Source organism: Gopherus flavomarginatus, chromosome 5 (genome assembly GCF_025201925.1).
Source record: "Gopherus flavomarginatus isolate rGopFla2 chromosome 5, rGopFla2.mat.asm, whole genome shotgun sequence".
In the NCBI taxonomy this organism is placed as follows: domain Eukaryota; kingdom Metazoa; phylum Chordata; order Testudines; family Testudinidae; genus Gopherus; species Gopherus flavomarginatus.
Genome location: NC_066621.1, coordinates 44,249,701 through 44,273,402, shown reverse-complemented (window position 1 = coordinate 44,273,402; position 23,702 = coordinate 44,249,701). Strand labels below are relative to the sequence as shown.

Sequence of the window (23,702 nt, the reverse complement as noted above, 5' to 3'; positions counted from 1 at the left end):
TAAAGGGGATCAGCCATCAAAGCCCCTCATTCACCAATCCTTGAGCAGAAGTAATTGCCACTATAAAGGTAGCTTTCATGGCCAGGTTTAAATAGGTACAGGTAACTAGTTGAAGGGAGGTTTCCATCAGAAAATTAAGAACTAAGGTCAAGTCTGGAATTGAGGTGGGCTCTGACATTCAGAAAGAGTCTGGATAAAACTTTGATGAAACTGGAAGTTGCAAAGTGCACAAATACCAAGAAACTTTACACAAGAGAATTAAATGTTGTGATGGCTTCTAGGTGAACTTTAATGGAGCTCAAAGACAGACTTCCTTGTTTTAGAGAGAAAAGATATTTTAGAATCTCCGAGATACGAGACTCAACAGGAGATCGGTAGTGATGAGTGCACCTATGGTAAAATGTTTTCCATTTCTGAAGGTAAGTTTTCCTGGTGGATTCCTTTCTACTGTTCAGCATGACATCTTGAACCTCTCTGGCACAGAAAGGTTCTAATCCCAAGCCCTGAGTCGTAGAGCTGGGACTAGAGAGTAATTTGTTCAGACTGTCTCTGTTGAGGGTATAAACTGTCCTGAGCAAGGCCTGCAAACAGAGTAGATGTAAGCAAGTGCATGCCATGACAAAGGTACATGCTGCCATGTGCCCATTGAGTGGCAGGCACAATCTGGCAGTGACCATGTGCTCATATGGACTCATCTGATTAAGAGTGTCAGAGTGAGAAATCTGTCCTCTGGTAGGTAGGCTCTGGGTGTCCTGGCATCAGAGTAGCCCCTATAAACTCTATCCACTATAGAGGTAAGAGGGAGGATTTTGCAGTATTGAGCTGAAGGCTGAGAGTGTAAAATAGTCTTCTTTACCACTGATTGAACTTCTACGTAGGGATGCCCTTTTAGAAGCCAATCATTGAGATGGGGAAGACAATTACTCCCCATTAGTGAAGTTGTGCAGCAACTACCACCATAATTTCTGCAAACACACTAGGGGTGGTATACTCTGGAAGAGAGAACTCAATACTGATTGCTGTCCTAACATATGACAAATCACCTTCTTATGAGAGGGACGTATCATGACATGAAAGTATGCACCTTGAAGGAGAGGATCATAAAATAGTCTCCCAGATCCAGGGATTGTGATACTTGTGATACTTGTGAGTGCTACCATCTTAAATTTCTGTTCTTTGACAAAGGTATTCAGCATCATTAGAACTAGAATTGGCCTTCCACCCACCCTTCATTTTGGGAAACAGAAAATACTTACAGTGAAGTCTGCTTCCTCTATACTCAGTGGGAACTGGTTCCATGGCTCTCAAGTGGAGGAGGGGGAGAACTCTTGCCTCAGGAGAGGCTCAAAAGGTGGGGCCCTCAAAAGGGATGGGGAAGGAGGGTGAGACATATATGGGGTGAAAAGATGATGGAGTAGGCCAAGGTCATATCCTCCAAGACCTATCTGTTGGTGGTAATCTGCTCCCATGAGCTGTGGAAATGAGAGAAGATCCCCAAAAGATATGAGGATGGAGTGAGGCAGGATGGTACAACATTAGCTACAGACTGTAGGGGTGTGGTCCTGGTCTGAGGCATCAAAACAAATGGTTTGCAGATGATGGCTGCTGTGTTGATCAAGGTGCAGTGGTTGAGAACTTTCCCCTCTGCATTCTGGGTTTCTTTTTATGTGGCTCAACACCGTATGGTAGGTAGGAAACTGGGATGGGTGGGATCTCTGAGCTGTCTGAGACTAAATTTCCTCCTATTTGCAGATATACATATGCTCAAGGAGTACTGGTCGAACCTAGAGTCCTTCAGCAAATGCAAGGAATCATTGGTGGATTCATTGTATAATTTAAGACCATCAAGAGTAGGTCTTCTGCAACGTTCTAGACTTCACATGGAAATCCTGAGGCTTCTAGCCATGAGGTTCTATGCATGACTACAGCTGTGGAGATGGAAGGATCTGCTGTGTCAGTGGCATTGAGAGAAGCTTGCAAAGTTGTCCATGCAACAAGCTGTCCCTCTATGATGAAGGCATGAAATTGTTTCTTCTGCCCTTGTGAGAGGTGTGCAATAAAGGAATTAAATTTTGAATAGTTAACGTGATTATATTTTGCCAGAATTGAAGGGTGGCAGATGAGTAACTTATGATCAAAGAGATCCAGGGCCGCCCTTAGGCATACGCAGCACATGCGGCTGCGCAGGGCACTTGAAAATTTGAGGCACCATTCCCCTCGCTGGCCTTGGCTGGAATCCTCTCTTCTCTGGCTCCTCCCCCGCGCTGGGCTAGCGGGCTTCTCCCCAACCCCAACCCCAACTCTGCCCCCTCTCTCCCTCACTCCTCAGTCAGCCAGCTGAGGGCTCCAGCTTCTGGCTCTGCCGCCCCAACCCCAGGGAGCCCAGAGCAACATGGCTGGTCACTGGCAGTTGGGTGGCCCAGCCCGCTGCCGCCTGGAGTGGAGTCTCTCCCTGGACCCTGCTGGGCTGCACCACTTGGGCTCAGGCAGGGGCCAGGCCAGGGCCATGCCAGGAGGAGTGAAACTTCTATGTGAGTCAGCTGAGGGGGGTGAGGGGAGCCGGGCCAAGCTGGGGGTGAGGAGGAGCGAAACTTAAAGAGACAGTGCGCTCAATGTCTCTCATACCACACACACACACACACACACACACACACACACACACACACACACAGGCTCTCACACCCACATACACTCTGTCTCTCATGAGTCACAGTCCCTCAATACAGATTGTCACACACACAGAGTCTCATACTCCCCAACACACACTGTCACACAGTCACACACACACACAGGCTTTCTCTTGGTCTCTCTCATGCACGGGTTCTCTCTCTCTCACACACACACACTGTCTTGCACGTGCGTGCGCACACACACACACACACACCCCTTGTATTACTGTTAAAAGCAACAAAGAGTCCTGTGGCACCTTATAGACTAACAGATGTATTGGAACATAAGCTTTCACTGCATCTGACGAAGTGGGTATTCACCCACAAAAGCTTATGTTCCAATACATCTATCAGTCTATAAGGTGCCACAGGATTTTTTGTTGCTTTTTACTGATCTAGAGTAGCATCTCTAGATCTGTAACTCTGATACTTGTATTACTGTTGTTATTACTGCTTGGTACTTCCTGTCAAAATGCTCAAGGTGAGCCAGGAGTGGCTAACGGCTGAAGGAGGGCCATGGGCTCAGGCAAGATGCAGCCTCCATGTGACAACACAAAGCCTGCCTTCAGCCACTACCTCAGTGTCTGCTGTGTACAAAGCTTGGAGTGTGTCAGCAACAGCAGGGGGAATTCTTGGGGTCCATGGATGGGGATGGTGGCTGTGCCCCCCCAACACACTGGGGTCAGCAGTGTCGGCTGGGGGCCGCCTTCAGTGGAGCATAGAGGAACCAGTTTAATAATATTACATAGGGTCCCATAAATCCTAAGGATGGCCCTGAAGAGATCCATATGCTTTTGGTCTTTATCATATGGGATAGCCTTATATGGTGCTACTTGTTGTATTCATTTACAGCATCAATACCTAAGGAGTTAGTGACATGATGAGAAAATAAAAATTTTGAACTTGTAGCTAGAATGTATTATTTTTTGTCTGCCCTTTTAGCTACTGGAAGAAGTGGCAGGGTCTGAGAAATTGTCCTTGCAGGTTCTAACAATGCTTTGCTTACAGGAAGGGATACTCTGTGCTGAAGATGGTCTTCGAAAAACATCCAGCAACTTGTGCTGAGTCTCTTGGACTTCTTCTAATGGATTTCAAAAGCGTCTGCCACTTTTTTCATCTAATCCTGAAACCATTTAAAGGCATTTACCACAACTGGATGTGCCATAACAGTTTCATTCAGGGCTGTGGTTCTCAAATTTATTTGATTGTGCTCCCACTCCTTTGTGTCTGTAGTAGTTTATGCCCCACTACACTGCATCAAAAAAAAATGGATTAATGTGCAGATGGAAATGACTTTGTATAACACTATGCAAGCTTAACAGAAATACATCAAAATGCACAGTGCCATCTGAGACCTGATATGTCTGGAGGAATCAGCTTTGCTAGTTATTCATTGCTGTGGGTAAAATGTTTGCAGTAAGTTTTTTTCCCTAAAACTTCACACCCGTTTCCAATACATTCTGCACCCCTCCAGGGGGGCCCATACACCTCCCAGTTTGAGAACCTCTGATTTAGGGACAAGAAGGAACTATTCGTCTGTGGGGTAGCCTCTTCCTCTGCTCTCCTTTCTTGCTTCTCCAACATCTCGTTCTGAGGTGCAGAGTGCTGTAGGGGAATGGAGAGTGTTGACTCTGGAGTTCCCTATAAGCACTGGGTACCTTAGAGAACTGTTGGTGGTGAACAGCCCAAAGGTTCCAATATGACCATGGGTGGAGAGAAGGGAACCAGGATTGATCATACCAAGAAGAGTGTTGAGCAGGTCAAGGCCACCCAAGCCTTGAAGTATCCCTTGAAGGAACACATTCAGGAGATGGTAGTCTAGGGCAGGGCAATCATAAAAGCTCTGATCAGAAATCTGAGTCTGAAAGCCCTAATCTACATAGTCTGATGGAGGAACATATAGAGGAGGAGTAATTGTTTGCCTCACCATACACAAGGGTACTGTAGAATCAGGCAGTACTGGCAACAGGTGAGTGTGACCCTAAGAGTATCCCCCTGCCAGAGGGCAAGGGGTTCACTGGTACCAGGTAGTGAGTTTCAGATGACTTGACTAGTTAGACATACCCCAATTCACTTGTGTCATAATCTGTATCTAATAGAGGTCATGTAAGGTATCACTGGAAAACCAACAACACACTGATTATTAATATTCTTGTGTGAAATATGTACAATAAATGCCCAAAGGATTTTACAAATGTGAAGAAGACATAGACTACAATATGTTTGAACCAGACAAGTCTGGGAAGTGAGTAAACAGTTTTTTTCCAGACAAAGGAAAGGCCAACGTCTCCATTCAGGTGCATTCAGAGATAACTGGCAATCACAATCAAGTAGCCATACACTGGCATACCAGAGACTTCAGGATAGATTGATTTTCATTGTAGAAAGCACCAGCAGGCAAGAAACCAGCCCTGAGCCTTCTCAGATTCAGTGGCACCTTTTCTCATAGGAGAGGGCTGAACTTTGAAAAGAATACATTTCACAAGTTGACTAAACTATAAAAAGAGAGGGGCAAAGAACCGCAAGTTATCTTTCACCCATGAAGACAAAGGAACTGCAAACCTTGGACTCTGTAGAAGATTCTGACCAAGGGTGTGGTCAGCCATCTTGCAGGAAGAAGGTGTGGTAAGAATACTACCTTGAATGAAGACTGTAGTTTTGTTAAGTCTTAGGCACTAGAAATCTTTTTCACTTTTATTGTTTGTAACTATTTCTGACTTTATCCCTTACACTTGAACTCACTTAAAACCTCTCTTTTTTTCATTAAATAATATTTTTACTTTTATTCTAAATCAAACTAGTTCTGTGTTTGATCTTAAGTGATTAACAACTCTAGTTTAAAACAACAAGCTGCCATGCTTTTGTCACTTCAAAGGCGCAACAGATCTTATTACTCTTCTGAATGTTCAGGAGAGGGTTGGATATTTCAGGGGAAATATTTGGAGAATGTTTTGGGGAAATTCAGGACTGAGGGTTGTTGGGGTCACTTGGTTAGCAGTAACCAAGGCTGGCAGAGACCAGAGTGTGTTTGTGGTGAAACAAGCAGTCCGCTGAAGTCAGAGTCACTGAACTAAGGCTGCTCAACACACAGACCCTCAGTGAATGCTTGTGTGCTGGCTGGGATCATCTAGTCAGAGAGCTACAGCAGCAGAGCATTTTAAAGCACTCAAGGTTATGTGACACACAACCTCTCACTGGTCAGTGTTGAAAGCCAAAACACGACAGCAAGGTACTGGAGATAGCAGAGGGTGTGGTATGGGGTGGTCTGGCATAGCCTTGAATTAGAGGACTGCCAGCAATAATACTCAGACAGCCAGTCCAATGAGACTGGAAGGGGAAAATTATAATGACCAGAAGGCCAAGCCACAAAGAGGAAGCAACTGGGTCCAGAGAGAGAGCGAGAGACTGACCACAAGGTGAGCAACCAAAGAAGGAAGCACCAAATAGATCAAGAGCTAATCCCAAGATGTGCAACAAGGAGGCACCCTAGCAGTGAGCAGGAAACCCTGTGACAGTGCTATATTCTGTTTACACAGGGCAAATGTCATCAGATTGTGATCACTGGTACCTAGGAGACTGGTAATTTTTATCTCAGTGATTATCTCTTTGCCCATCAGAATGGACTCCAACAGTGAGTTATCACATGATGGGTGCAGGGCTGTCTATGTTAATAAACCATCGTCTATTATTTTTAGAAACTGCAAGGAAGTTTTATTACTGGCTACATAAAATACTGAACCAATGTCCCCCAGGTTAAAGTCATCCATGATAAAAAACGGTTACTAATCTTCTATAACTGTTGTTCTTGGAGACGTGTTGCACATGTCCATGCCGATGTAGGAGTGTGTGCACCCTGAGTGCAATTGCTGGAAAATTTTCCCCTAATTGTATCTGTTGGATTAGCTCTAGCACCTTCTGGTGCTGCACATTTATAGTGCCAGTACAAAGAACCCTGTTGACCCCAGCCCCCCTCAGTTCCTTCTTCTGACCAACTCCGATAAAAGGGGAGGAGGGGCAGCTCTTAGAATGGACATGTGCAACACATTTTGAAGAACAAGTGCAGAAGTTTAGCAACCACTTTTTCTTCTTCGAGTGTTTGCATGTCCTTTCCAATGTAAGTGAATCCCAAGCCGTCGTATAGGAGCTGAGCCGAGAATTCATGGATGTGCTGACTGTGAGTCCACTTGGCCAAAGCTGGAATCATCCCTGGCCTGTTGAGTGATGTGTACCAAGAACGTGTGCACCGATGAACAAGTTGCTGCCCTGCAGATGTGCCCTGCAGTAGGAAAGCAGCCAAGGAAGCTTATGATCTCATGGAATGAGTAGTTAGGTCAGTTGGAGGCAGAACTAACCTGCCTGTAACCTGACCTGCCTGATCGTAGCATGTGCGAATGCACGACGTGATCCAGGACAAAATTCTCTGAGCGGTGATAGGGAGGCCCTTCATCCTGTCAGCTACCGCTATGAACAGCTGAGTAGATTTACGGAACGGCTTGGTCCTTTCTATGTAGAACACTAGAGCCCAACTGACATCTAAAGAGTGGAGACATAGCTCCTCCCTATTAGCATGTGGTTTTGGGAAGAAAACTGACAGGAAGATTGCTTAACTGCAACAGAACTGTGAAACCATCTTCAGGAAGAAAGCAGGGTGCAGATGCAACTGCACCTTATCCTTAAAGAAAATCATATACGGAGGCTCTGAGGTGAGGGCTTGAATCTCCAAAATTTTTTTTGGCTGAAGTGATGGCCACTCAAAAGGCCACCTTCCAGGAAAGGTGTGTTAATGAGGACATGGCTAGCAGCTAGAATGGGGACCCACTAACTTGTTCTGAACTCTCAGCGGGTGACAAGCCTTGAGGCGGAATGCACTATGCAGAACTCCCACAGCTAAACTGCCTCCTGGCAAAGGGGGAGTGCGCGCACAGCTGTAATGTTATCTGTAAGAACCAACACATCCTTGCTCATAATGTGAGGTAGGAATGCCTGACAGGCCAGCTGAACTGCCCTGAACTCTCTGACAATGTGGAGAGAGAGCTCTTTTGGAGACCAGAGACCTTGTGTCCTGAAGGGTCCCAAGTAGGCTCCCTAGTCCAGTTCCAACGCATCCAAGACCAGGGACATCGATGGCTGGGGCCGCGAAAAGGGAACTCCCGCACAAATTATATGCTGGTCTAGCACCAATCCAGGGAAGCGAGGACTCAGGGAGGTACAGTGAGAACCAGAGTCTAAACAGTGATGGCTTGGCAAGAACACCATGACCAGCTATTCCTGAAGAGGTCTAGGTGCAGTCGTGCATGTTTCACCACATAAGTGCAAGAATCTATGTGGCCCAGGAGCCTTAGACAGCTCCGTGCTGTTGAAACTGGGTGGACCTTGAGGGACCTTACCAGGGCCATGATCGGCTCAAACTGGCCTCCTGGGAGAAAGGCTCTGGCCTGAGTGGAGTTGAGTACTGGTCTGATGAACTCTATCTTATGTAATGGGATGAAGGTAGACTTCTGAATGTTTATTAGTAAGCCTAAGGCCTGGAAAATCAACTGGATGAGGTGTAAGTTGGATGCCACTTGAACCCTGGACTGGCCTCTAGACTACCCAGTTGTCAAGATATGGGAAGCTCTGTACTCCCCATCTCCTCAGGAAGGCCACCACTATCGCTATACATTTGGTGAAGACCCATGGGGCAGACGACAAGCCAAACAGAAGTACTGCAGACTGGTAGTGTGTATGGTTGAAGACAAATCTGAGGAACCTTCTGTGTCCTCAGAAAATCGATATGTGGAAATAGTCATCCTTTAAATTGAGGGTGGTATACCAGTCCCCAGGATCCAGAGATGGAATGATGGAAGTCAGGGACACCACACAGAACTTTAAGTTCTTGAGGTAGTGCAGGTCTAGAATAGGCCCAAGACCACCTTGGGTTTTCAGAATTAGGAAGTAATGGGAGCAGAACCCTTCTCTCATCTCCAGATTTGTGAAATCTCTTCCATGGCTCTCACCTGAAGGAGAGACTCCGGATCATCTAGCCAGTGGTGGCACACTGCTCTCAGAGACCACTGAATAGGAGCGTAAGAGGGAGCCCTGGGCTTGGGTCATGTCAGGGTAGGAGTGCCTCAGAGAGTAGCACAGGTGTCTCTGAGGGTGAGAGGAGAACTCCCCTTCCATCTCTGAAGAGAAAGAGTCCTGTGCTGTCTGCCCAAAGACGGTACCTCTGGTGCCGGAGTCAGCAGGACCTCCCGGGTTGTTGGTACCAGCTGTTGCAGTGCTGAGTTTGAGTGTAGCCTGACTTAGGTCTCACCCTGTCCCAGTCCCCATGCCTGATCAGCACTGGGGAATGACCCCTCTCAGATGGCTGAGTCTTGTGCTTCTTCTTGGGCACCAGCAATGGGGAATGGTGCAGAGACTCTCACACAGTGAGAGGAGCACTCTGCACTAGTGCTGAGGTACTCGGTGCCAAACCAGAGAAACTCAGTTCCAAAGTGAGTCTTAGCGCTGCTTCCATAAGAATGACCTTCAGTCTTGCTTCTTGGTCCTTTTTTGTGTGAGATTTGAAGCTCTTGCAGATCTGGCAGTGATCTCTTATGTGAGTCTCTCCCATGGTCCTGAGACAACTTGAGTCCAGGTCACTCAAGGGCACTGGCTTGCTACAGGCCTTGAAACCCAGTGACAGAGGCATGCCCCGGCATTGAGAAACGAACCTACTTCACTAACTGATGGAGAAAACTCCAAACATTTACTAACTAAATAAAAAAATAAAAAAAAAAGCATACAACCAAGTCAACTATATACACTGCAAAAAGAGTGGAAAAACCACTGGGAAAAGCTTGCTGAAGCAAAGAGAACAATTTCAATGCCCTGTCACAGACAGTGAAAAGATACTGAGGGGGCATGGGGTTGGCAGGTCCCTTTATCTTGGCAATATGAGTGCATGGCACCAAAGCGCACTAGAGCTGACCCAACAGATATCACTAAGGGAAAAATTTCTGGCAACTCTGCTCAGGGTGTGCACACACCTACATTAGAATGGACATGTGCAAGCACTCAAAGAACAATTTTTCTTTCTACACATTACAGACAGATATTTAAGGAGGAGTTTGTCCTGTTCTCTAGTGAGATTAAGTGATCTGTAAGAGATACCCATCAGTGCCCCAACTTTAGTTTTACTAGTTAGAACTTTAATACATAAGCACTCAAGGTCCTATGATTCTGAATCATCTATGACTCTAACAGGTAATGGTATTTGATGTTGAGTGCCATTCCCTTTTTCCCATTCTCTCCTTACAGAACAGGTTGTATCAATTTTAATGTTCCCGTTATTAGAGCCATCCCATCAAGTTTCAGTAATACCAAAGATGTCATATTTTTTCTCATGAATATCTTCAATTCTTCTTGTTTATTGTATAGGCACCAAGCATTAGCACATAAACAATTAAAAATCTGTTCCTTACATGCACCTTAGTGCTTGGATATGTTAAAATGCATGATGCCTTGAGGTTGGTTTTCTTATTTGGGTGTTTGTGTCATGATTGCCCCATTATCACTCTCTCCTTCTATGGGTAGTTTAAAGCCCTCCTGACAATCCTAGCTATTCCTATCACACAGGAAATTGGTACTATAATGCTGATAAGGAGGCCATAAGAATCATACTACCCCGTCTCCACAGTATCTGCTATGACGTTCCACAAAACTCCCCCCCACACACACATACCCTTGACCCCTATAAATCACCTATTCAGCCAGTTATTCAGTTTGGCAGTGCTAAGAGCTACATAGTCATGCAATCTTCATACCAAATTAGAGCATTATCTGTGGTATAATTCCGTTTTTAACACCATCAGATCAGCGTAAAGTGCTCTGCAAGAGAAATGGAATTCTGCAGTAACCCATAGTCTTTATTATTAGAAATGTTTGTGTAGTCTGACAACTGATTTATTTTATAATACTGCACAATGCCTTAAAGCTAAGAGTACTAATAAAGTCCTGAGCCAGAGAAATAATTTTATTGTTTTTTCTTTCCTGTATCTGCCAACACTATAAAAGTGCCTTTTCTTCAAACTATCTCCTTGTTAACCCATGCAGTGCCACCAGTTTGGCTGGGGAGGCAGAGGCTTGATTGGGGAGGAATGACTGGGAAGGAGAGAGATCAATAAGCCATGATAGGGCTGTGTGGAGCAGTACACAAAAAGCTTAAGTGACGGTTGTGTGTTTACTTTTTTTAAAAGAATGGGGGCGGTGAAGAGTTTGTACACTCTCCCACATGGCCACTATTTTGAGTAACTGGTAGAGAAGTGGGGTTAAAAACACAGGAGGCAGGCAGAGGGTAGACCAACATCTAGCAGCACCCTGATTACACCTGGAACTAAGTTGTTTAAATCCCCCCATAAAGTTGTAATATAATATATCATACAATACTTACTGGAAGTTGCACCCTCCACTGGTTGGATTTCTACTGGTGATCCAAGTGCAACCTCTAGCTGTGTCTTGGACAGCTCCTTGGTTTCTGGAGCAGCATCTGTCTCTTGGTCCACTGAGTCAATATCCAGTACTTCATTAACAATCTCCTGGTCTGCATCCTGTCTGACATCAGTGGAGGTGTACTCTGTGGTATCTATACAATTCAGTGATTGTTTGGTGGGATCTCTCACAAACATATGGTTCACTCGTAGCAGCTACAAGCTCTCTCAGTGGTCCTATTATTGTCCTTCACAGTCTTATAACAAGTGCTGGAGTCCTGAAAAAAGAAGGGCTGGAATCCACTTCCAGTGCTATCAGTCATAAGTAACAGTACTGGAAGACATTTCTGGCATGCTGGAATGGTGTTCTGGGGCATTCTGGCATGACTTGAGGCCTGCTTATAATCCAGTTGGAGTACCTTCCCTTAATGCAGCACTTGCTTGGGTCCTGGTGGTGATCTACTCCATTTGTTTGGATAGCTGCTTGTATATTTGTACATTGCAGTGGCTAGAATTCAGAGTGGTCCGTACATGTGCCTCTCCCCAAAGGGCAATTAAGTCCTGGCCCTCAGCATACGACTATACTGACACATGAGGCATGACTGCTTAATAATCAGGAGTATGACACAAGTATGTGAATTCCATGAACTGGAAATGCAAAGGACAGCACCTGGATGTGTACCAGCACTTAAAAAGAGAGGTGACATCCAGTCAGGAAGACCCTGGAACAGTAGAGGGCACACAAGAAAACAAAAAGGCTGATCCAGGTAGCTGAAATACCTCTGTGGGATACCAGTAGGAGGACTTATAAGATCACAACAGTTGCTTGTGATGGGGATGCATTCACACACACTTCTTTGCAGATAAACTCATCCCACAACTCAGGAAACCTGCTTCCAAAGTGGGTTTAATTACATGAAATAACTCAAGTTAAACTGCAACAAATTTCAAGTGTAGAAAAGCTCAGATCCAGACTTCTCCCTATTGCACCTCGATGCTTTCTTCAGTGCAACTGTTGGAATTATCTCCCTCTTCTTGTGCATGAAACTAACTCCCTAAAATACTTCTGCAAAGTCTTCCAACAATAATCATTACAAAATTTATCAACATGAAGCTTCTACCACTGACTGCTATATTATTTATGTTTCAACTGTTTAGCCACTACCTGATCTAGACTCAAATCAGGGCTTGTTTGGTGATCTTAAGGAAGTGATCTTAAGAGGTCATTTAGTCAATCTCCTTGCCCTAACACACTGAGGCAAGATTAAGTATATGGCGACGATGCCTAACAAATGTTTATCTAACCTATTATTTAAAACCTTCAATGATAGGGAGTCTACAACCTCCCTGGGTAACCTGTTCCAGTGCTTAGCTATCCTTATAGTTAGAATGTTTTTCCTAACATCCAACCTGAATTTCCCTTGCTTCAGATTAATCTGATTACTACTTGTCCTATTCTTAGTGGACACGGAAAACAATTAATCCCTATCCTCTTGTAGGTACTGCTGCCCTGTCAGTTATTCCCCATTTTGTATTTGTGTACTTAATCTTTCCTTGCTAAGTATAGTACTCTGTACTTATCTTTACTGAATTTCATTTTATTGATTTCGCATCAATTTTATCATTATCATTTTTAATTCTAATCCTGTCTTCCAAAGTGCTTGCAAACCCTCCCAGCTTGATGTCCTCCACAAATTTTAAAAGTGTACTCTCCTCCATCATCCACGTTTTTAATTAAAATATTGAACAGTACCAGATCCAGGACAGAACCCTGTGGGAACCTACCAGATATGTCCTTCTAATTTGACAGCAAACCATTGATAACTCTACTCAAGTACTGTTTTTTAACCACTGTGCACCCTTCTTACAGTAATTTCAGCATTCCATATTCCCCTAGTTTATTTATAAGAATGTCACGTGAGACTGGATCAAAAGCCTTACCAAAGTCAAGATATAGCATGCATATATCTTAGATGTTTATACAGCATTAATACTTGGTCCTGTTATGAGTGCAGGGGACTGGACTTGATGACCCTTCGAGGTCTCTTCCAGTCCTATGATACTATGATTAAGCACGTTGTCAGTACTGTCAAAGTTAGAATCAGGACTCACAATTTGTCAGACCACTCTGTTTATTAGCGCAGCGCTCCGCCAATAATGTTCAGAATATGTGAGTGGCCATGCAAGGCCCAAACAGTCTTATTTATACAGATAAAAGAGCGGGAATTAGACAAAGGGACAAAGGAAGCAAAACAGGAAAATTCACCTGGGGCACAGCATGCATATCCTATTTCCTTACTAACTCTTATCGATCTAAGGCTAATACTTCACCAATTGCCCTTAAACGGTGCAATTGTTCTATGTTAATGTCTGTATTCCTGACACCTGGACTGCAGCATTCCAACAGTTTTGCTTAAAGGTACAGACAGCATTTCTTTAATCCTTTCTATTCTTACTATATAATTCATTCTACTTTCACAGTACTCAATACAAAGTGGTTGCTTTGTCATAATTTTTGCTGTTACATAAAACTGTAAAAATATGTTTTTAATTAACTCTTCCCATGTAAGCAATAGCTTCCCTCAGTGGTTAACAAAAAAAAGAAGGCTAACTTTACGCTTTACAGATCAATAACCGCTGTGGCTCTTAAGTTGGTCACGCTGTTTTTCATGACTGCCCATCATCTTCACTAGCCACTAAAAGCAGGGACTTGACTGTGTTTTCAAAAGCAGTCTTTAAACACAAATTGCTACAGCCTCCTTTCTAAAGTAAGTCTTTCTTCTCAAATGTATATTACTCAATACATCTGCTCTCTTTTCAAAATTCTGCTGTAGAATGGTGAAGAGGAAATATACAAGAGAAAATTACTTCCTGGACAATGTGGCCTGGTCTACACTACGATTTTATGTCGAATTTAGCAGTTTTACCTCAATTTAAGCCTGGACCCATCCACACAACGAAGCCCCTTTTTTCAACTTAAAGGGCTCTTTAAATCAATTTCTTTACTCCACCTCCAACGAGGGGATTAGTGCTGAAATCGGCCTTACCAGGTCGAATTTGGGTAGTGTGAATGCAATTCAATGGTATTGACCTCTGGGAGCCCATTGTGCTCCATTGTGACTGCTCTGGACAGCGCTCTCAACTCAGATACACTGGCCAGGTAGACAGGAAAAGGTCCGCGAACTTTTGAATTTCATTTCCTGTTTGTCCAGCGTGGAGAGCACAGGGAACCATGATGGAGTCCCAGGGTTGCAAAAGAGCTCCAGCATGGACTGAACAGGAGGTAGGGGATCTGCTCACCATATGGGGAGAAGAATCCATGGTAGCTGAACTCCATTGCAGTAAATGAAATGCCAAAACATTAGAAAAAGTCTGAAAGGGCATGAAGGACAGAGGCCATAACAGGAACACACAGCAGTGCTGCATGAAAATTAAGGAGCTAAGGCAAGCCTACCACAAAACCAGGGAGGCAAATGGAAGATCTGGGGCAATGGAGAATCATGCCACATGGAAGCAGGCTTTGTGGACGAGGAAGATGCACCCGATGAAGTGGGTATTCACCCACGAAAGCTCATGGTCCAATATGTCTGTTAGTCTATAAGGTGCCACAGGACTCTTTGCTGCTTTTACAGATTGAAGATAGCTCACAGCAAGGAAATGGAGAAACCGGTTTCCCCAACAGCCAAGGTACATTTTTCACCCTGGATCTGGAGCCAGTAGCCCCCGAACCTACCCAAGGCGGGCTCTCAGACCCTGTAGGTGGAGAAGGGACCTCTGGTGAGTGTACCTTTGTAAATATTACACATGGTTTAAAAGCAAGTGTGTTTAATGATTAATCTGCCCTGGCATTCGCGGCCAATACAGCTACTGGAAAAGTCTGTTAACGTGTATGGGGTTGGAGCGGAAATCCTCCAGAAAGCTCTCCTGGATGTACTCCCAAAGCCTTTGCAAAAGGTTTCTGCGGAGAGGAGCTGTCTTATTCCATCCACCATGGTAGGACACTTTACCATGCCAGGCCAGTAACACGTAGTCTGGAATCATTGTATAACAAAGCATGGCAGCGTATGGTCCCGGTGTTTGCTGGCTTTCAGACAACATCCATTCCTTATCTCTCTGTGTTATCCTCAGGAGAGTGATATCATTCATGGCCACCTAGTTGAAATAGGGTGCTTTTATTAAGGGGACATTAAGAGGTGCCCGTTCCGACTCGGCTGTTTGGCTGTGGCTGAACAGAAATGTTCCCTGCTGTTAGCCATGTGGTGGGGGAAGAGGAGAAGTGATCATCCCAGAGAATTGCGTGGTGGGGGGGTTGGGTTTGTGCTGCACGCTAACCCGTAAACTGCAGCCCCTCCTTTTAAATTGCAAACCCATTTTAAATGGCCAACCCAACGGCCGCTTGGTATGGAAAATGAGGGCGCTGCTGTCTGAAACCATTCCCACATGTTACGAAGGTTAAAGAAGCCAAAAGACTGTGGATTACCATGGCTGCCTGCAAGCTAAATTCTGTTGCCTGGCACTGCGTGACTGATCTCTCACACCACACTGGCAGGCCCTCAATATAAGAGGCAAAATGTGACCTTGTAACGAAAGCAGATGTGCTGTGTAATGTGAACAGCAAGGTTTAACAAGAAAGAGTGATCCTATTGTTCTCTAAAATTTGTCTTTTTCACTACGAATCTCCCTTTTCCCCCACCAGCTGCAATGTTTCTCCTTCGCAGAGGCTAGCGAAGATTAGAAGGTGAAAAAAACACACTCGGTATGAGATGTTCTCAGAGCTACTGCTGTCCTCCCACACTGACAGAGCACACCAGAATGCGTAGAGGCAGACAATGTCAGAGTGCAGGAAAGCACAACAGGAACGTGAGGAGAGGTGGCGGGCTGAAGAGGATAGGTGGTGTCAGATTGCTGACAGAAGGCAAGAGTCGATGCTCTGACTGCTGGAGCTTCAAACTGATATGCTCCAGCATACGGTTGAGCTGCAGGAAAGGCAGCAGGAGCACAGACCGCCACTACAGGCCCTGTGTAACCAACAGCTCTCCTCTCCAAGTTCCATAGCCTCCTCACCCAGATGCCCAAGAACGCGGTGGGGGGGCCTCCAGCCACCCAGCCACTCCACCCCAGAGGATTGCCCAAGCAATAGAAGGCTAGCCTTCAATAAGTTTTAAAGTTTTTAAGTTTTAAAGTGTGGTGTGGCCTTGTTGTTCCCTCCTCCCCCACCCCACCCGCTGCTTCCCTCCACCCCACCCCTCCTGGGCTACCTTGGTAGTTATCCCCCTATTTGTGTGATGAATTAATAAAGAATGCATGAATGTGAAGCAACAATGACTTTGTTGCCTCTGCAAGCGGTGATCGAAGGGGGAAGGGGAGGGTGTTTAGCTTACAGGGAAGTGGAGTGAACTGTGGGGGAGGGGCGGTGCGGGGGTCATCAAGGAGAAACAAACAGAACTTTCACACTGTAGCCTGGCCAGTCATGAAACTGGTTTTCAGAGCTTCTCTGATGCACAGCACATCCTGATGTGCTCTTCTAACTGCCCTGGTGTCTGGCTGCACGTAACCGGCAGCCAGGCGATTAGCCTCAACCTCCCACCCCATCATAAACTCTCCCCCTTACTCTCAGATATTGTGGAGTGCACAGCAAACAGTAATAACAAAGGGAATATTGGTTTCGCTGAGGTCTATCCAAGTCAGTAAACTGCGCCAGCACGCTTTTAAACATCCAAATGCACATTCTACCACCATTCTGCACTTGCTCAGCCTATAGTTGAACAGCTCTTGACTACTGTCCAGGCTGCCTGTGTATGGCTTCATGAGTCATGGCATTAAGGGGTAGGCTGGGTCCCTGTAGTGCGACTCGGCCGCAGTTTGTCCTTCAGCGGGGCTGTGGGGTACCCCACCGCCTCGCTCTAGTTCGCCGGCCAGTGGCTCTGCTGTCGTGGGGAATAACACACACTCGGTTATGGGGGTTCAGACCCCGGGCGGGGCTGAGTCAGTAGTCCAAAACTAGCCCAGGCCCTAGGTCAGGGCGGGACAACAAATACTGAGTCAGAATGCTCAGACCCTCAGGCAGGGCTGAGCAGTAATAGTCTTAAGCCCGGCCCTAGGTCAGGGCAGGGCAACAAACACTGAGTCAGAATGCTCAGGCCCTCCCACTTCACTGCGTCCCAGTCCGGGGCCCTAACAGCGGCAGAGACTCGCTGCTGTCAGTGGGGATCCTGGCCGCAACACACTGACATTGGCTCTGGCAGTGTTGCAGCTAGACTGGGGTCGGCTGCCCCCGGGCTACTTCCACACTCCCCCTCATAGGGTACCTGAGTCGTCGTAGCGTCACCAGCGGTCTCAAACACCATTGGTTCCTCTGGGTAAGTAGCCAATGGTAGGCTCAGCTGCTCCTCGGGGTAGCTGGCAAGAGGCAGGCTCGGTTCTTCCTCAGGGTAGCTGGCAAGAGGCAGGCTCAGCCCTTCCTCGGGGTAGCTGGACCGGGGTGGTCCCGGCCAGTCCTCCTTGGGGTAGTTGGCACGGGGCAGGCTCGGTCAGTCCTTCTTAGGGTAGCGAGCGCAGGGCAGGCTCAGCCAGTCCTCCTCGGGGTAGCGAGCGCGGGGCAGGCTCAGCTGGCCGGGTGTGAGCTCCGGCTGGCAGCAGCCGCAGACGTCTGGCCCCTGCGGTGGTTGGGCCTCGACTGAGCTCTGCAGGCGAGCTTTTATACTTTCGGGTCTGTGCTGTGACCTCTGAGGGGTGGGCGCAGGCCACCCAGCGCTCCGCCCACGGTGGTGGTAGGGAGGTTCGTCCCTCAGCGGGGCTGTGGGGTATCCCACCGCCTTGCTACAGTCCCCAAGGCTAACTATAGGCATTTCAACATCCCCAACAGTTATTTTCTGGTCTGGGAAGAAAGTCCCTTCCTGCAGCTTTTGAAACAGACCTGAAGATGCGAGTGTCACGTACCTTTCCCGGCCATCCCATGTTGATGCTGGTGAAACGTCCCTTGTGATCCATCAGTGCTTGCAGCACCATTGAAAAGTACCCCTTGTGGTTTATGTACTTACTGGCTTGGTGCCCTGGTGCCAAGATAGGGATATGGGTTCTGTCTATCGTCCCACCACACTTAGGGAATCCCATTGCAGCAAAGCCATCCAATATGACCTGCACATTTCCCAGAGTCACTACCCTTGATATCAGCAGATCTTTTATTGTGTGGGCTACTTGGATCACAGCAGCCCCCACAGTAGATTTGCCTACTCCAAATTGATGCCTGACTGACCAGTAGCTGTCTGGCGTTGCAAGCTTCCAAAGGGCTATCGTCACAAAGTTCCGTGAAAGTGCCCTTATGCATGCGAACGTTTCGCAGCCACTGGGAATCGTCCGAGACCTGCAACACTATGCGGTCCCACCAGTCTGTGCTTGTTTCCCAGGCCCAGAATTGGCGTTCCACAGTATGAACCTGCCCCATTAACACCATGATGTGAACACTGACGGGGCCCGTACTTTGCGAGAAGTCTGTGTCCATGTCCTCATCACTCTCGTCACTGCACTGCTGTTGCCTCCTTGCCTGGTTTTGCTTTGGCAGGTTCTGGTTCTGCATATACTCCAGGATAATGCGTATGGTGTTTACAGTGCTCATAATTGCCGCAGTGATCTGAGCGGGCTCTATGATCCCAGTGCTATGGCGTCTGGGCTGAAAAAAGGCGCCAAACAATTGTTTGCTCTGATGGAGGGAGGGGTGACTGATGACATGGCTTATAGGGAATTACAGTCCACAAAGGGGGTGGCTTTGCATCAAGAAGAAACACAAACAACGGTCACACAGAATGGCCCCCTCAAGGATTGAACTCAAAACCCTGGGTTTAGCAGGCCATTGATTTCACGGAGGGAGGGAGGAAGCAAATGAATACAAAACAAATCAGGTCCATTTCTTGTTTTGATCCACTCCATCGATCTTTTACATCTTTAGGGTGGCAGCAGATAGTGCAGTTCGACAGCTAGCCATCGTCAACTCCTGGGTGCTTGGCAGAAGATGGGAATGACCTGGCTGAGTGACTCCCATGTCTGCCCAGGTGCCCCTGACTGACCTCACTGAGGTCGGTTAAAAGAGCACCCAGGAGTATGATGACCGTGGCTAGCAGTCATAACGCACTATCTGCTGCCAAAATGCAATGAGCTGCTGCTGTGTAGCAATGCAGTCCCGTGTCTGCCAGCACCCAGGAGACGTACGGTGACCGTGAGCTGAGCCGGCTCTATGCTTGCCGTGGTACGGCGACTGCTCAAGTGACCCAGGAAAAAAGGCTCAAAACGATTGTCTGCCATTGCTTTCACGGAGGGAGGGAGAGGGGGGCCTGACGACATGTACTCAGAACCACCCACGACACTGTTTTTGCCCCATCAGGCATCGGGATCTCAACCCAGAATCCCAATGGGCAGCGGAGACTGTGGGAACTGTGGGATAGCTCCTCACAGCTACCCACAGTGCAACGCTCCAGAAGTTGACACTAGCCTCGATACTGTGGACGCAGTCCACCGACTTAATGCACTTAGAACATTTTGTGTGGGGACACACACAATCGACTGCATAAAAACAATTTCTAAAAAACTGACTTCTATAAATTCGACCTAATTTCGTAGTGTAGACATATCCTGTGTGTACTTTGCTGTAGTTTTCCTTATCTCCCCATCCAACTTCCAATCCTGCTGCCCGTTTAGGATGGAGGACTCCAGATATTTAACTGTGGAAGTTTCTGGGCTAAACTAGAAGCTGCTGTACTGGTGATTTTATAATCACATTTGTCCGATGGGTTGTTTTGTTTGTTTATTTTGTTTGTAGTCTTCTTCCTCTTTAGTAAGTGGACACAACATTATCTACCAGGAATTCTGTTATGTGACAGGGAAATCTTTGACAGACAATTTATCATTAAATAATTTTGGTATTTTCACTCCTGGACAAAACATGGAATGCAGATATGTACAAAATTTTGTTAAATAGAGTTCATTAAATATAATAAGCCTTAAAAACAATGATTTGAGGCTGTATTTTATCTTATTTAAAAAAGATTTTGATAAATCAATTATCTCTCAGATAACTGCATTTTAAATGTCTTTACAAAGGGGTATTGTAAAACTGGTACTGAAGTTATAGTGAAATCAATTTTGATAACTCTTATATCATGCCTTGTTTTGTGATTTTTATATATTTTACTATTTTGTGTTAATTGTCCAAGTAATATATCCATGCAGGATGCACTGTAAAAAGTAATAAAATTACACTAGTGCACTCAATCTAATATCTACCAAATAGGCCAGAACTGAACAAAGCAGATTTTATAAATTAACTGAACATCAAAGATGTTATTTTTAATATTTTCCTTCCCTCCCCAATATCAATGGGTGTGTTTTACCCAATGTTGTAACCAGCTTTTTCATCATGGTAGAATTAATCATCAAAGTCATTAATGACGCTGTTCCTGCATGCAGTAATATCTAAAACAGAAAAACAAAGAGAGCATGTCACCACTTCAAATCAGTGTTATCATCAGTAGTGTAAAGTAAAATGCAAATTATTTTGAACAGTGAGGTACTCTACATCTTTTCCATAAACAATGCCTTTGCTGACGTCATCTTCAACAGTGCAACACAACTGTGTATCTTCAAATTGTGGATGTTTTTATTTATTCATAATTTTGCTAAATTTAACCATATGTTCTTCACGGCTGCCAGAACGTCCAAATAAGGAAAATTAAGTTAAAAGTAATTCCTTTTTATAATACTATTTTAAGTATTTAATAATGATTTTCATTAGTATATCTCAAGGCACTTCACTTCTCAATGTATTTATCCTCACAACACCCCATGAATTAAGGAAGTATTATCATCCCCGTTGCACTGAGGGACTTGTCCAAAGTTACAGAGGAAGTCTGTAGTGGAGCAGGGAATCAAATCCAGATCTCCCAAGCCCCAGGTAGTGCCCTAACCACTGGACCATACTACCGTTCTTTTGTATAGTTCTTTTTTTCCCCATTCTACCAAGAGGAAGAAAGTATGAAGAGATAACATCATAACCCCACTAGCAGGAAACAAGATTGTAAGATTGGTATATTAAAACACCAGTGCAGCCATTTCTTTCTAGTAAGACTATTCAAGAGCAAAAGACAAGGAACAATCAGGTAGGTAAAAAAAAAACCTCCCTCATCCCCACCCCTCAAATTAAAACAACAACAAAAAAACCCCACCCACACTCTCAAGTAGCACCCAGGACCAAGGAGGTGTAGGAGGGGACAAGACGACAGCAAAAGGAATTACAAACAAGTCATTTGCCTTTGTTACACATTCCTCTTCTCTCACCTTACTAATAGAGAGAAACAGAATGAACATATGATTGATGTAGTGAGCAGACCATCAGAGATTACCTTAAAATGTTACCTGTAGCTTACTTTACCTGGTGCATGTAAGCACATTCTGACCAATAGAAATGTTCTCTGAGGAGGAGAAATCTAGCTAGTAGTGACATATTGCAATCTGTAGATACCCAAATAGCAACTATGCAGATGACTTTAAGCCTCCAAGGCATAGAAGACTGGCACTACCTGAACTTGAGGATCAAGGACTTAGCAGGGCCACCCGGGGGTGGGGGGGGGGAAGTGGGGCAATTTGCCCCAGGCCCCGCAGGGGCCCACACAAGAGTTTTTTGGGGCCCCTGGAGCAGGGTCCTTCACTAGCTCCAGGGGCCCCGGAAAACTCTTGTGGTCCTTCAGCCCCCGCCGCCAAATTACCACTGAAGCGGGACCCGCCGCCAAAGTGCTGGGTCTTCTGTGGTAATTTGGCAGTGGGGGACCCCCGCCTTGGGTCTTCGGGCACTTCGGCGGCGGGTCCCAGAGCGGAAGGACCCCCTGCTGCCAAATTACCACTGAAGCAGGGGCCCCCTGCCGCCGAAAACCCCAGGCCCCTTGAATCCTCTGGGCGGCCCTGGGACCTAGCATGTCCTAACCAGTATCTTGGTGGATGCCTTTTCTCATTGTCACCCTTGAAACAACAAAAAAAACTGTTTCACCTCATTAAAACAGTAAATACAGGAGAGAGAAAACCTCAAAGCCCTGTTCACACACAAGGAATATTTTTTTTGCTGAGAGAAGTCAAAGTCCAGGTACAAAGTGAAGTGAATAATGGTTTAATCCATGTGGAACTCAGGATTCACTCCAGACATAAACTTATCAGGATCCAAAAAGTGACCATGACCCATTAAAATCCTGGGTGAAATCCTGACCCACTACATCCACATGTCTCCATGGCAGTCATACCTATCTTGAAAGAACTGAAGAGATGGACAGATAACTAGGAAGCGGTGTTCCTTAACCCTCAGAATGGAAATGAATGTCTCTACAAATGCCACCTTTAGAGAAAGCAATTCAATTTTTTATCAGAAGAGAGCCCATTAAACTTGTAAAGCAAAGGACAAATCCTATTAAAGGTGCATTGGTCAGTGCAAGTGCCCTTTAAAATGTAAAGAACAGAACAAATATTTCAAATACATCTGAGAACATATTTCTTTCCTGGGGATACGTCCACAGATATCAGATATGTCTGAAGCATGGATTTGTAGGGTGTTAACTTTCCTGGAAAACTTCTAGCAAGAAATTCAAAATGATCTGAAGCAACATTTCATGTAATCTGAACATACAAGTGGATGCAGCAGACAATCACAAAACCAGTAAAACAAAACTCCATAACCACTGTTAGAAATGGAGTCAGGAGATTGGATTGATAGGTGACCAACCCCAGTTTGCACAGTTTATTAGGCAAATCAATCAACCCTGGTGCCACAGTGAGAGGATACAATATAGATACTGTCCCCTATGGCACCAAGATTGGTCTGAGTTCCTGATCAGTGGAAGGTAGTGTGTTGGTTTCAGTCTGCGAGTGTCTGATGATTCTGCCTAAATTTACATATTGGCAAGATGGCAGATATGGGGCATATGGCACTGAGGTGGGAACTTCTTTGGCTCCATTTAACTCTGGTGAGTCTCAGTCTCCCCAGTCCTGGAGGGATAGCCCCTGCAAACTGACTTGGTGGGCATCAGTCATGGCCTTAATTTCAGAGATATCCTCTGACATTTTCCTAAACAGAATCTGTTCTTCAGATATCTGCTCTAGCATTTTATAGACTTGATCAAGGGTCTAGGCAGAGGGACCTCCTCTGCAAGTGGTGTCATGCTGCCTTTCATAGGGCTGTCAGAAAGCCTCTGCTTCCTTGTAGTTTGGGACGGAGGGTGGTGGGAGAGTAAGGGAGGAAAGGGTGTTCCAAAACCAGACCCATCTGCTACTAAGATGTTAAAGAGCAGGATGAACCACTTTGAGACAAAAGCTGTGGCCTTAGAATAATAGAGGTCAGTGAATTTTAGTGGAGCTGAGCAGGAGCACCAGATCTAGACAGACATTTTCCCTGCTGGCTCCTAGATGTCCTCATCTCTCATCTCTTAAGAAAGCCTCTGAGACATACGTAAACCATTGTCCCATTGCCTAAAATCATATTTAGCCAACAAGGCATGATAATTGGCCTACAAAACTACAAGAAAGCAGATAAATAAACCTTCCTCCCACAAAG

At 45.6% G+C, this 23,702-nt stretch overlaps 1 protein-coding gene across 1 annotated transcript in view; it reads right to left on the bottom strand.

The window, feature by feature from the left end:
• LOC127051018 (sodium/hydrogen exchanger 10-like) overlaps positions 1 to 23,702 on the bottom strand; it is a 336,647-nt gene that overhangs the window by 230,924 nt on the left and 82,021 nt on the right. The window contains 1 exon segment of the mRNA XM_050952807.1: positions 20,503 to 20,584. Within this exon segment, the coding sequence (XP_050808764.1) occupies positions 20,503 to 20,584 (82 nt within the window).